Source organism: Heterocephalus glaber, unplaced genomic scaffold (genome assembly GCF_053883595.1).
Source record: "Heterocephalus glaber isolate CG9 unplaced genomic scaffold, H.glaber_assembly_v1.0 deba00001457, whole genome shotgun sequence".
NCBI lineage: Eukaryota > Metazoa > Chordata > Mammalia > Rodentia > Bathyergidae > Heterocephalus > Heterocephalus glaber.
The window spans coordinates 30,768,891-30,783,886 of record NW_028258305.1 but is presented as its reverse complement, the minus strand read 5'-3'; the positions used below and the strand labels follow the sequence as shown (position 1 = coordinate 30,783,886).

The window sequence follows — 14,996 nt, the reverse complement described above, 5'->3', positions numbered from 1 at the left end:
TTTTTTTTTTCTTTTGAGGCAGAGTCTCCCTTTGCAGTCCAGGCTGACCCTGAACTCACTAGGCGGGCCTCGAACTCATGGTGATCCTCCTTCCTCAGCCTCCCGAGTGCTGGGTTCACAGGCGTGCACCACCCTGCCTGCCGATGTCTTAAATCTTTGGCAAGACCCTGCCATTCACTTTGGAGCAGGCCCTTGGTGGACACCAAGTGTCATGTAGATTTGTAGGGTGACTGACCAAGTAACCCTCTGCCACACAGGGTGTTGAGGAATTTTTCTTGGTTTAAATACAGACCAGGCACCTGCCTCCCATCGCCAACACATACAAATGCTGTCTTTTCTACTTATTCAACTCATATTTACAGAATGGTTAATATGCATAAGGCCAATTCTAGAAAGTATGGACAACACAAGGATGAATTAGACTTAGATCTCTCTGATCTTCCATTAAGAAAATGGTAATTGAATTAGAGGTGATAACTTCTGCAATAAATAAACAAAGAGAAAGTTGTCTTTGAACGTAAGAGTAGGTAGGAGAATTACTCCATTTTTCTCCTGCCTAGAAAAACCTATGGGATCTTGAGATTATTTGTCAGTTATACCTCATTATACCTTTGGTTGAAGCTTCATCATATATCACCTGGATCCTTCATCTACACTCTCTACACAAATCCATACACCAAGTCAAATAGGTGGACAGCTTCATATGACTCTCCCAGCCATCAGGATAAAATAAAATACTTACTTTACTAGCTACAAAAAATTCTGTCTTGTCCTGCCTCCTTCTCCAGCCTGCCTCCTTCTCCAGTTTGTAGAATATAATTCTACAAACCACAGGCTTCAAGCATGGTGAGTTACTATGGAATCCCAAACTTCTGTGTTCTTTCACCTCTGCATGCACATGGCTGCCCTTCCTTCTAGAACGTCCTTCCTCCTGCCCTGTGTCTGGCTGTGTACCACCTCCAGGTCCTTCTCAGATCAGCAGAAGCTCGCCTCCTCTGTGAGGTGCTTAGGAATCCACATGGTGGCCTATTGCCCCTTCCTGTGCTTGTCCTATTTATTATCTCTTGGAGTATGCACGCTTCCCTCTGCCTTCATAGACTCGTACTCATCCTTCAAGATTTGTTAGCCCTCCTGTCCTGAGTCAGAGTTAGTTGTTTCCACCTCTGGTGAGTCACTAAGACTTTGTTTATTCCTCCCTCAGAGTACTGAGTTGCCTCTGCCTCCTGTGAGTTGCTGGCATGTTTTGTCTGGCTTTATCACCTGCTTGCAAACCATTTCAGAAGAGGGAACTTATCTTCATCTTTTATTTTAGCACAATGTCTGGCACAAAACCTGTTGATTAAGATAATTGCCCTTTCTGTGGTTACTCAGGCCTCTAGGCAACCAAACATCTCAAGGTGGGTGTCCAGGCTGCACCAGCCAGTCCCCTGTCTGGACACTCTAACAGGCAGGTTGTGACAGTCTGTATTTGACTTAATGAGCCTCATACGACCAGAGAAGGAAGTTTACAGCATGTTTACTTCTTCTCGCTAGAGATCTGCTCTACATTTACGACCAAACAAAAAGAATAAGTCTGGATCTGAATGTGCACTGTAAAAAAGGTGACTTGTCAATCACACCATTGTTTTCTGCTGAAGCTAGCAGGCTGCCTGGGCTGCACATTCCTGGGACATGAATAATATCAGTTGTGATTACACTTCAGTATCTCATCCATCAGCAGCCCCGTGAATACTGAATATAACCTAATTAGGAAATAAATGTGAAGGGCCCTTTGCTGAGAAGGAACGCAGGGAAGCATAGCCTCTCCCAGACACAGGCGAGCCTCACTGAGTGTCACACACTGGTTTGGGCCCTCTGGGGTACAAGAGTAGCCCTCACCGGTCCCGACCGGGCCACATTCCTCACCTAATCATCAGGAGGCCAAGAACAGGACACCTTGGATTCCACCCTAGATCATTCTTCTTCATTGCATTGAGAAAGACATATGTGAGGACTGATAGTCAATTCCAAATAGTTATGACAATATCAGTGAAGCAGTTAACCTCCTAGCCTAACACACTCATTGTTTACTTGTTTGGACTGATCTCTAATAGAAGCTCTGAATTTATTGTTGTATTGGCTTTTAGTCATTCACTGAATTCTTCTTTGTTTTCTACATGGCTGTTAGACTGCACTAGAAAGAAGAGGACTAAGGATGTCTGTTGACTAAACTACAAAGAAGAGACACTGTTCTTAATATTTCATGAGTTTCCTTTTCACATAAAGGAACATTTGTTCAAACTTCTCTCCAAGCACTCATTCTGATCTGCTGTCAATTTACCTCATGTCCCTGGTGCCTGGAAGGTAACATTCCCAGAGGATTTACTGCACTTACTGGCTGGAGCAAAGAAGAGGCCCGTGGACATGACACAGTGAGCCAGACACCTGTTCTGGGAGTGAGAAACTAGTCAAGTGTACAGTCCCAGTTAACTGAGCTAACTGGTAGGTCAAGCACAACTTTAGAATGCTTTTATTTTCCAAACCACCTTCTGCTGACTCAGTATACCTTCCTCTGACCTGTGTCTGACTCTGACAATGTTTGAGCCTCAGTGTCATGGTCTAAGATTCTTTTGCTGCTATGACATGGAATCTCAGGGATGATCATTAGAATTTGTTTGTTTGTTTATTTTTTTGTTTTTGGTACTGGGAATCGAACTTGGGACCTTGCACTTTCAAGGCAGGAGGCAGAACAACTGAGCTAAATGCCCGGCCCCGATCATTAGAATTTTTATTTAGCTTGAATTATGCTTTAGCCAACTTACGGTGTCACTGTAGTTTGCCTCCTAAGTTTCCAAGTGTTCTCTGCCCCACTCCTTTTATAGAACTGGGCTTCCCTTGGATCCCTACTATGGGTATCCAGCCTATTTCCTTATAATTTTTATTGCTGGATCTCTCCCGGGTGAATAGAGCCTGGCTTTGGTATAGCTCCTGGAAGTAAGTGGATTCCAACTAGCACCATCCAGCTCTGTTAATCAACTCTGAGTGGGGCCATCCAGCTACTTCTGCCTTCTAATAAGGTGTTTGCCGGCACTATATCGACACCTTGCTCAGTTACTTTGCTTGCTATGCCCTACTTGCTTGTCTGAATTTCTTTTGTCACTGTAGTCCTTACCTGCCCCAGCAGCTCTACCCGTAGTTTATCTTGCTGGCATGCCTTACTGAAAACTCTCAAAACTGAACAGAAGGGATAAGGGCCATGTGCTGTCACTACTATTATCTTTACTGTTAGGGAAACTGAGGGGAGGCTGAGAGAGAATAAGTGCCTTGGCCAAATATATATCTAATAAATAGCGACATCAGGCCTCAAGCTAAGACTTCTGTCTCTAAATAGTTTGCTCCTTGGCAAAATACATTCTAATGGATCCAAATATCTTAAGGGTGCTTTTGGAAATTAGATGTGAAAAAAAGGTAAAAATATTGAGGATGTAAATGTTTTATTGTGATTATCATCATGAAGAAGACTCCTCCAGTTTTCAGCAATGCATTTCTTCTGGATCATTCCAGGTCTTTGAAACAAAAATGTGGTCACTTCCTGCATTAGCATTTGGGTTCATCAGCATCAGTGTGCTTCTTGGTGGTAATTAGGGAATTGCAACAATGTCTACAGATGTCAGGTGTGATCAAGTTGCATTCCAGAAGTTCATTTGTGGATATTTAAAACGGAAGCCTCATTTTTCCTGATGCCATAAATGTTGGTTAAATATTCTTGGGCTAGCCCACAACAGCTGTTTAACTGATGATGCAGCTGGAGCACATTTCTAATTCACAAGGTAGCTGAGGTAAAGTATATATTATGTTCTTGCAAAATGATAATCAAGGCCTTGATCAATTAAAGAATATTTGTCTTGAGTCCTGGCCTTTATGAGGCTGTGTTTTGTTAACAGTAGTGATTTGGTCACTCGTATCTTGAAATAGGAGTGGTTGGGAATTGCCTCAATTTTTATAGCTGAAAGAGCTGGTTTGTCAAATCAGAAGAGAGAAGCTATTCTAGAGAGAAAGATCTAGTGATTTGAAAAGGAAAAAAATGTGCAGGCGAGAAGTAGAAAAAGGACAAGAAAAAAAGGAAACCTAGAAATAATGGTGTAAGTAGAGGAGAGATTAAAAATCAGTAGGGTCAGAATTAGCTGAAGATGAGAAGTATAACTAAGAAGAAACTGGGAACTAAGAGAAACACTTTGAGTTACAATATAGCTACAATGTAGAGTTACAAGGTGAGGGATTTATGCTGAGAGAAACAAGATGATTTTGCTATATTGTTATTTTCCCTTTTTATTAGTATGTAGTTTTAATACATAAATACATTCCCTGTAGGAATATATATATAAATGCAATATATATATTACATTTTGATCTTTTTTACTTCCCCTTCCTCCTCCTTTAGAAGATGATTTTGGCAGGAGATGATCTTGAATGTCTCTGGATTGAGCAAGTTTAGTTTTAGAGAGATACTTTAATGAAAAAAGCTAGATGTAACCAATGGGCTGCCAGATTTGCCACTGATTCTCATGGACGGGAGACACAGTATAACCTAGAAAGAAACTGAAATTTGAAGATAAACGGAAGAGAACCTTGTAGGGAAAGTAAGTATTATTCCATGCCCAACACAATGGGAAGAAAGTAACCCTGCAGAGAAGAAACAGATGCATTTGGCAAGATATGCATTTTATTTTAGTCTTTTCTCTCTTATCAAGAGCAGAATGAGGACAGAATTTTGATTAGGATAGGATTTGACCTAAAGTAAAGAAAAGCTAAGAGTAGCAATGATGTCCTCAATGCCACTGTACCTAGTTCCTTTCTTGGCTGGTTGCTTTACATGGGGAAGAGCCTGGATAAGATCTGAAAACAAGAGAATAAGAAAGGGGAATTGGAATTTCTTTTCTGATAATTTAAATATACAGTCTCTGTTGTGATGTGGGACAAGTTCTGCAGATTATGTTGCCTTTAGAGAATGTTTCATTTCTTTGTATTTATAAAAACATTCTGATCCTCCCTCCTATTTGACTGAAGATCCATAGGATTGTCCCAGACTGAACAATTCAGCTTTTAAGGGAGATACTGTTGTGAGCTACTATGATGTCTCACGATTGTCCTACTGGAGAGTAAGAGATTATATTTTAGGACATGACCAATCCCTTTAAACAGTACGATAAAGTGCCCTACAGAAAGGTAGAGATGTACAGTAGGATGAATTTAAGAATGTTCTTGTTCTCTGAGAATTGCACTTGGAGACCTTTGAGTAGATCTGTTGTGAACTGTTGTGAAGATTTGCTCTTTGATTTTTCATAGATTCTTAGAACATTAATGTTCAGGGTCATTTTTAATACTAAATTTTGAATTACCTCCACTACCACATCCTTTGTCAAGTCTTACAGCTGTGTGTTCTGGATAGAAGGAGGTGAATGAAGGAATGTGTCAGTAGAAGGAAGTGTCATCTTCTGCTGATGTTAGCAACAAGGGCAGAATTCTAGGAAGGAGACAGTGCCTTCTCAGTAATGAGCTAACAGTGAGCAGCCAAAGGACCAATGGTGGATCTGGGAGAAGAAAACTGGTGGTGGACAACTTCAAGAGCAGACAGGAAGTGGAGCACCCTTTAATGGAGGAAGAATCCATTGTGATTACATAAATCAAAGAGTGGGGCTTTTCCTGCTAGGCTTCCATTAAGATGTTGGAAGGGCAAATTTCTCAGTACCCTACATAGCTACAGAGCTGAGTACACACGTGGCCATGTCTGTCTCAGGGATGCTAAAGATTTTTAAGTGGGCTCCAGAAGGGTTCAAGATACATGGAGAAGGTGAGAACCAGGAGGGACCCATGAGGGGACCTGTAACAGAAGCCAGGGGAGAAGCCAAAACAGAAAGTCTGTGTATCTCATTGATCACTATAGTGAGGTGGGAAAAACACATACATAAAGATATGAGAGTTTGGAAGGATTAGGAATTGTTATTTCTATTTGCTTGTTGCTGATACTATTTATTGTGTTGCTTCCTATGAATTAAACTTGTATTAAAATAATCTTGTAGTAGAAGCTTTGACAAGAGGAGTATCTGTTCTTTATTTCAGATACTACTAGGCAAATCAGGGATGTTGGCAAAATATTCCAGTCAAAGTAGTATTTTGTGAAGCTAATTAGCTAGAAAACTTGTGGAGGGGTTTGCTCTGGTGAATGTTACACTTAGGAATTTTTCAGAAACTGTAGAGGCCTCAAAGGATTTATTTTTGAGATGATATAGTTGAAGAAGTAGGAATTAACAGTTTTGGATGTGGGAAAAGAAAGTGGGGTCTGAGATAGTATTGTTGCTGCAAAATGAAAACAAGGCTTTGGCATGGCTTCCAACCATATCATGTAATTAGGCAGGAGGGTTGGTGAGGAGAAAGACTGGGAATTTGGCTTTAATTGTATTGCAGTTTTGCTCATTCTGTTTTACACATCCTAAAATTGTTTTTCCCCACTCAGGTATTCCTTACTCCTAGTTAGACTTTAACAAAAACTTGGATGATTTTTGTTTTCAATCTCTACTTTATGTTATATCCTATTGTCTTCATGTGTAGTTTTCCAGTTTTACCCACATGCCTCATGTCTGACTTCATTTATTAATTTTTTTCATTTATTCATTTTTCCCCAATACTAATTGCTTATCTACTTTATGCCATCATAGCCACTTGGAAATGAAAAAAAATTACTACGTTTCTTGTGTTGATTGAAGGTATATCAATACATTTCTGAGCCTGGGATCAGTATATGCCTGTAATCTAAGCACTCTGGAAGGTTGAGGCAGGAGGGCTGTAAATTTAAACCCAGCCTGGGCAACATAGTGAATTTGTGAGACCCTATCTTAAAATAAAAAATAATAAAGGGCTAGGAATGTATCTCAGTGCAAAGGCCTTGGGTTCAGTCCTCAGTACCAACACAAAGTAAACAAATCTGTAATGCAAAATAGTTTATATATGAATGGTTGGCATAGTTACTTTTTTCATTGCTGAGACAAAATACCCAACACAGAAAGTTAGAAGAGGAAAGATTTATTTAGCTCACAGTTTGTAGAAGTTTCAGTCCATAATTAGCTGGCTCCAAGGCAGGCATTGAGGAGGAGAAATAGTTCACGGTGGGCAGAAGGTACCAAAACAAGCAAAGGATGACCACTGCTCTTTTGATCCCTTATAACTTACCTAGGCTACTTAGGGTGGGTAGAACTCACAGCCTTACTCCCAGTGTCTTTGATCCTAGCATTGTGTCATGAGTTAATTCCAGCATTACACACTCTAGATCCAGCCACCTCTAAAAAAGCCCCACCTATGACCGCACAAGTCTTTCAGGGAACATCTAAACACCAGTCATAACTTTCCTCCCCTGCCTCCCCAAAGACTCATGCACACCCCTTTATGCAAAAGGCATTTAGTCCATCTCCAAGAGTTGTCAAAGCCCTAACAGCTTCAGCATTGCTGAAAAGTTTAAGTCCAAAGTCCCCTCTGAGATTTAAGGCAAACTTTTAGCTGCAAGACTCTGTATAAATGAAAAGAAAGTTAAACAGTTCCAACATTCAATGGCATAAGATAGACATTTCCATTCCAATAGTTACAAACAGAGGGAAAGCAAAGAATGGGAACAAAGCAAGACCCAAATCCAACAGGGTAAATATTAAATCCCGCAGTTCCATTTCCAGCATCCTGGCAATCAGTGGCAAGCTGTGAACTCCAAAGGCCCTGGATGGCTCCACCCCTATGGGACTTCTGGTGGTTGTAGCTCCCATGGCTTCCCTCTGGGGCCAGCTCTACTCTCTCCTTGCAGTTTTCCTCAGACGATCCATGTTCGTGGCTTCTCCAAACTTCTGGGGTCTCCACTGCACCTTCACCTTCACACTCACAGCTTCACACACTGCCCTCTCAGGAACACAGTGCCTGGCCTCCCAGACATTCTTCTGAAATCTAGGTGGAAGCCTTCCTGACCCCACAACTCTTGCATTCCATATGCACTTAAAGCCAGGGCCACATGGATGATGCCAAGGTCTGCTGCCAGCTGGAGTAGGAGCCAGGCTTCTTTCTTTTTTGGCTGTAGGGGTTGAGAGCCTGTGAACCAAATCCTGAGGAACAACTCCCCTAGGTTGCTGTCATTCTGGAACATGGTGCTCTGGGGGCTCTCTTTTCAAGTCATTCGCCTTTGCAACTCTGAGGCTGCAAAGGCTGGAGTCCTCCTGGTTCTTGTGATACCCTCAGGCCATCTTTTCTGTTGTCTTCTCCTGAAATACTTGGCTTTTTCTTGCTAGTCTTTTTTCAGTGACCAATTTCTCCTCTGTTCCATCTTTGCAGGCCACGACTTCACTGGAGCTTCCTTTCTGGCCAAACTCAAAACATTTTAAATCATTCTGCTGGGATCTTTGCTCTTGATTCTCAACATAAATCTGGCTAAAAACCCCTAACAGTAACCACGCCACTGCCTCAACATTGGATGGCTTTGAAATTTCTTCTGCCAGATTAATTAGTCCACTGCTCTCAATCTCAGACTCAGGAAAAATCTCTGGACATGAGCAAAATGCAGACAAACTTTCTGCCTAAGCATAACATGCACCATCTGTCTAACAGCCAATGCAATCCTTGTTTCCAGCAGAAAACTCCTAAGCCTGTTCTTTACCTGCAGATTTTCTATCAGCATTCTGGTCTTCTGAACTTTGACCAGAATCTCCCATCAAGTACAGCCTAAGGCATTCTGGCTCTACCTTTTCTGCTGGCATCTCCAAATTTTTCCTAACTTTTCACCTTCCCACAAGCCAGCTCCAAAGGCTCTTAAACCACATGGTCTGGTACAGTCACAGCGGCAATCCCACTTTTGTGGTACCAAATTCTATTTTAGTTACTTTTCTCATCGCTGAGACAAAATACCTGATATCTAAAGTTAAAGAAGGAAAGGTTTATTTAGCTCACACTTTGTAGAGGTTTCAGTCCCTGCTCCAGCAGGGTGGCATGGCAGACAGGCATTGCAGAGGAGAAACAGTTCATGGTGGGTAGAAGGTAGCAAAACAAGCAAGGGATAACTACAGCTCTTTCTATCCCTTATATCTTATCCAGGCTACTTAGGGCAGGTAGCACTCACACCCTTAATCCTAGTGTCCTTGATCCTAGCACTGCACCATGAATCAATTGCAGCATCACACACTCTAGATCCACCCACCTCTGAAAAAGCCCCACCTATGACCACATGAAGTTTCAGTGGGATATCTAAACACAGGCCATAACACTGGTAAATAAAAGAATAATATTAAAGTAATGTAGAAGTAATATTGGTTTATGTGTGTAACATGTGATAAGATGTGTGTCACCCAAATAATTGTGTTGAACACTTTTGAACAAAAAGGGCATCATCTAACTGAATGCAACAGACCAGTGCCACACACGACCAGTTACTGCATGGTTTTACTCTTCCTTCATTTTGATTATATTTTATGTCCTGGAAGGTTTTTATCTCGTAAGAGTTTATTATTAGAAGAATTCTTGATATTTGTGTGTATGCCTTTTACAAATTTTTTTAGAAAATGAAACTTTGGCTCATGGTTTTAGAGGTATCAGTCCATGGTCAGCTGGCTCTATTGTTTTTGAGCCTGTGGTAAAGCAGAGAATCATGGCAAAGAGGGGATGTCAGAGCAAAGCTGCTCACCTCATGACAGCCTGGAAGGAGAGAAAAGGAAGAACCAAAAAGGATGGAAATAGGAACAAGATATCGTGTCTCCCTAACCTAACCCCTTCAACTAGGGCCCACCTGCCAAATTTCCATTACCTCCTAATAAGGACATCAAATTATAAATTCATCAATGGATTAATTCACTAATGAAGCCCTCATGATCCAATCACTTCCAATAGTCTCACCTCTGAATATGTGAGCTTTACTGGGGGATACCTTGGGTTCCAACCATAACAGAGGTAATTGTTGACATATGCAATTGTATGTTGTTGTATGAATAGAAAGACAGTTCAAGTTCCATTTACCCAATTTCCCCCAATGGAACATCTTGCAACACTATACTGCAATATCACAGTCAGGATACTGAGGTTAATGTAAAGAAGATGCAGAACATTTTCATCACCCCGAGGATCCCTCATATTGCCCTTTTATAGTTACATTCACTTCCCTTCCCACTCTCCCCCTTCATCACTGTACTCATTGATCTATTCTCCACTTCTATAATTTTGTCAGTATAAGAAGGTTTATTAAACAGAACCATACAGTATGCAACCTTTTGGTATTGAGCTTTTTCACGCAGGTTAAATTCCCTGGAGATCTTCCAAGTTGTGTGTGTCAATATTTTATTATTTTATTGCTGTGTCCCATGGCATTGGTGTATCCCATGACATCCAGGCTATTTCCAGTTTGGGGCTATTATGATTGAGCTTTCATAAAAATTTGTGTCGAGGCTTTTGTATGATCATAAATCTTCATTTTATGCCTAGGAGTACAGTTGCCAGGTTATGTGACAGCAGCATGTTTTCCACTGTGGTTGTTCTGTTTCACAATTTCAATGAACAATATGCATGATTCAGTTTTTCTGAAAACTTGCTGCCATTGAGTTTTGTCACTTTTTTTATTTTTTATTTTTTAGCCATTCTAATAGGTATGATGTCGTGATGCTGGCTCACCTTTCCCTAATATCTAGTGATGTTTAACATCTTTTCATTATTTATTTGTCAATTGTATGTCCTTTTCAGTGAAATGTCTCTTCATATCACTTGTATATTTTTAATTGGATTTCTATTTTATTAACTGACAAAATTTTTAAAGTCCTTTCTATATTCTGGCTTCTAGTCCTTTGTTATGTATAAGGTTTGCAAATATTTTCTTCCATTCAGTAATTTGTTCTTTTATCCTCTACAGCAAATATTTTTAATTTTGAAGAAGTCTGACAATGTTTTTTTTTCTCTTATGGATTGTATTTTTAGGGTCAAGTCTGAAAACTTACCCCCTAGCTCCATATCTTATAAAATTTGCCTCTCTCTCTCTCTCTCTCTCTCACTCTCTCTCTCGCTCTCGACAGAGTCTCTCTATACAGTTCAGGCTGGCCTTGAACACACAAGGTATCCTATGATGGCATCAAACTTGCTGCAGTCCTCCTGCTTCAGCCTCCCACATGCTGGGATTGCAGTTGTGTGCCACCATGTGTGGCTCAAATTTTCTCTTTTTTAAGTAAAAGTTTTATAGTTTCATATTATACATTTAAATCTGTGATTCATTTAGAGTTATATAGGATATGGGAAATAGGATGTGGGTTCATGAAAAAGTTATTTGCTTTTTGTGTTGGTTTTTTGGTCATGTCCAGTTGCTCTAGCACCATTTCTTAAAACAGTTATGGTTTCTTGGTTAAATTAATTTTGTACTTTTTTCAAAAGACCATTGGGTATTTTTGTGGGGGTCTATTTCTGAGCTCCCTGTTTCAATGATCTATTTGTCTAGCCCTCTATTAGTACCATACTATCTTGATTACACAGTTGGAAGTTCGGTGAATTGATTCCTCCTAATTTATTCTACCATTTGAAGGTTATTTTTTAACCATTTTTACTTTGCCTTTCCATATACATTTTAGAACAACCATGTGTATATCTACAAAGAAACTTGGGATTTTGATAGAAATTCTGTTAAATCTATATGTTAATTTTTAAATTGATATATTTATTTTGTTTAGTCTTCTGATCCATGAACACAGTCTGTCTATTTATTTATTTAGATCTTTGATTTCTTTTATCAGAATTTTGTAGTTTCCATCATATGGGTTTTGCATATTTTGTTATATTTATACCAAAGTATTTCCTCTTCTTGAGCTGTTTTAAATGATACTGTATCTTTAATTTCTGTCTAAGATTTCCTCTAAGGATCTTTTAGCAAACAGACAAACAACAAAACGAAACAAGAAAACTGCAAGATATGATTTGAGTGTTTTCGTCTGTTCCTATTGGCAGTTCCGGGATAGTTGACTTCTTCAGCTCCAAGTTTGGCTTAGATGTGCAGAAAAGAAACCCAGGCAACTCACCGTTGTGTTATTTTTTAGGCCCCAAGTTCCCTAGCTAGTACCATAATTCCTGTTGTATTTTTGTGTGCAATTTCTTAGACCTCAAGTGTTTCAGATGATGCATTGCAGAAGAACTATCTGTATATTAAACCTGAATCCTGCCTTTCAAGAACTTATAGTTTAGAGTGATGTTAATGTCTCCCACATCTAATATTATACAGTAAGTTAGCAGAAACAAAGGCACGCTTCTGTTGTTAAATATCTCCTCCATTGTCTGCAGTCATGCTTAAAGCTTCACTATTTACATTGCATTATAGTGGACATTTTTCTAAACAATAAAATATGATTGCTACCATGTTTCAGGAGGGTTCAAACAAAAATGCCTCTCTGGAAAAAGAAAGGAAGAAAAAATAGATTTGGAGACTCTACCACAATTGGCTTGGCCTTAAAGACTAATTTCAACTTCATAGATAGGTTTTGTGCATATCCTGAATGCTAACTACCTCTTTTCCTTCCCTGCCTCAGATTCTGCAGTTCAGTCAAGCAAATGGGCTTGTGACTTTTCTCAATAGAGCTTTTATATTTTTTCTTCTGCTTATGTCATTTATTTAAACTGAAATGCTATTTTTCTTCTTTAAGTCATTCATGGTAAGTGAGTCTTTACATTAAAAACAAAATCTTACCTTTTGCAGCTGGTTTGGGTTAAATTTACCCAGTTCTTAGCATTTCATTTTTCCTTTCTGAGTTCTCTAGAAAGTATTTCATTTGTGTTTTATTAATTTACATTTGCTGAAAGGTTTGAAACAAAAAGTATTGCCAAACACTGCACATATGTACAGCCAGTTCAGATTGTAAATTCCATGAGGGCATGGGCTGTTTCAGTTTTGCTTCTTCTCAGATAATCTCTGTCAGTTATTTTGCATAAGGCATATGCTGTAGTCCACATGCAAGGAGGCTTCTGAGGGAAATTGAATCTGGGACATCTCAAGAAGTTACAGCATATCTAAACAGTAGAAAGGTCAAGAATGCTAGATAAATGGGATATAAATATTTAGTAGGTGTTCTATTGCTGAACAAGTAAGAGTAAATGAACACCTGCATGCCTGAGGACCACTGGGGCTAAGAAAATCCATTTCCAGTGGAAATTATTTCGGTGCATCAAATATTTATTAAGCACCTAGTATGCCTCTGTCACTTTGCTAGACTCACAGATAGAAATGTAAGAAATATAAAAAATTCAATTTATGACTTCAGGGAAAATAGATACAGGGGAAAGATGCATATTCACATGGTTAATACAAGCCAAGAAAAGGATGTTGAGTACGCAGGGAGGGTTACAGAGCATGGGATGATTACTTAGGATATGATTCCTGGCCAGAATGACATCAGTCAAAGCCTAGCATGTAAGAGATCACCAGACAAAGGATGGGATAGAGTGGGGAAGAGCATTTTAGGCAAAGGAAACCACATGAGTAACGTATGGGAGCATTTTAGCCCATGAGTACATTGAAGATCCAGTTGTTTAGTATTATTAAAGAACAAAATGGGAGGCAGCTGTTTGGGAGCAGTAAGAATGGAGAAGTAGGTAGGGATAGATCATGGAGGGCCTGTTCTTCCTGAGGAGCTCTACTAGACTTGGGAGAGTCCTTGGGCCATGACCAGCAGAACAGTAACAGTGGCAACTCTGTGTTAGAAGGATCACTCCTGTAGCCCAGTGGGAGATGGATTTTCTGAGTGAATTAAAAGAAGCAAAAGAATCTATGCAAGAGATGATGGAGTACTTTATTTTTAAATTTTTTTTCAGTGATATTCCCATTTATTTCACTTTCAGTAATGTTTTTCTCTTACATGATTGAACACATATTTTGCTTTAAAGTTAACAGTCACAGTTGAAGAAATAGTGGCTTATTTTTCTAATTAAGTTACCAAGCTACTGAATCTTTTTTTTTTTTTTTTTTTTTTTTTTTTTTTTTTTTTTTTTTTTACCAAGCTACTGAATCTTAAGGCCTCAACCTTAATGTTGCACCTTATTATTTTCAATGAATAATAAGATCCTCTATTTTGATTCCTGGTGAGCAGCAATTTCGTTTTTCCAGTGGTTTCCATTTGCCAAATAGTCATGACAGATGGCTCAACATGGTGCCCACCACTTCCAGGGATTCACCTGATGAGTCCTCTTTCCCAGGGCAACAGCCGTGGCAGCCTCCACCCAGAGCTCAGCCATTGGGGCTTCTCTATCGAGGCTGGCCAAGAAGTCCCGCTTTGGCTGCCAGGGCCTCATTCTGCTGAATATGGTATTCCTGAAATCCCATGGATATTCTTTGTGTCATTTTTTTTTTCTTTGTGTCATTTTTAAACATTTCTGTGAGCAATGTTCTGAACAGGTGATCTCTTCAGGTTTTACTTCTCTTGTTGTGAAGTCTTTAACACAGTCCAAAAAGCAGGTTTCTGTAAGTTTATTGTAGGTTCCCAGGAATTCCCTAAACTGCTTTATTTGATCAGAATCTGCTATCTGTGCAGACATATTCTTTTGGTTTATTTATGAGTCACCTTTTCTGACACATGAGTTTCCTGAGTTCCTGAGAAGCAGTTGTCCCACCTCTGCTCAGGGTTCCAGTGAGGGCTGATTTCTACTCAGTCACTGGCTTTCATCCATGTGAGGCTGGGGGGACTGTGACGACTCTGATGGAGTACTTTATAACTGGGCTATAAGAATAGAAAGATGATGGGAGAAGGAATGGATTAGAGAACTAGTAGAAAACATTTGGCAGGACATGGAGATGATAGAATATGGACGATGAAAGAGAAAATTGAGTTTAGATTGACCCCAGATTCCTCTTTTCAGTGACTGGGCATCATCATTGTGTCATGCAGTCAAGAAAAGAGAATGGATGATGGAGGGAAGATGACAGATTCAGTTTTGTACTTGTTGAGTTTGAGGTATTGATGGGAATATTTGAGTGACTATAG

General features: G+C 39.7%; 1 protein-coding gene across 3 annotated transcripts; it reads right to left on the bottom strand.

The window, feature by feature from the left end:
- Nucleotides 1-14,260: 14,260 nt before the first annotated feature.
- LOC101698915 (mitochondrial import inner membrane translocase subunit Tim9-like) lies at nucleotides 14,261-14,591 on the bottom strand. 3 transcript variants are annotated; one of them, XM_013070069.2, is made up of 2 exons: nucleotides 14,418-14,591; nucleotides 14,261-14,328 (listed from the first exon to the last, which is right to left on the bottom strand). In XM_013070069.2, the coding sequence occupies exons 1-2, from the start codon at nucleotides 14,548-14,550 to the stop codon at nucleotides 14,261-14,263; spliced, it is 201 nt and encodes a 66-aa protein (XP_012925523.1). In that variant the 5' UTR covers nucleotides 14,551-14,591. The 3 variants fall into 3 exon arrangements, with proteins under 3 accessions (XP_012925523.1, XP_012925524.1, XP_012925525.1); XM_013070070.2 differs by having other exon boundaries at nucleotides 14,261-14,313; XM_013070071.2 differs by having other exon boundaries at nucleotides 14,261-14,310.
- Nucleotides 14,592-14,996: the final 405 nt, after the last annotated feature.

What these genes read in the sequence shown, in the direction of transcription:
- LOC101698915 (XM_013070069.2), bottom strand. Translation starts at nt 14,550, where the DNA reads ATGTCTGCACAGATAGCAGATTCTGATCAAATAAAGCAGTTTAGGGAA. An exon ending in AAGAGAAGTAAAACCTGAAG is followed by an intron (nt 14,329 to 14,417) that starts AGATCACCTGTT and finishes CCATGGGATTTC; the next exon opens with AGGAATACCATATTCAGCAG.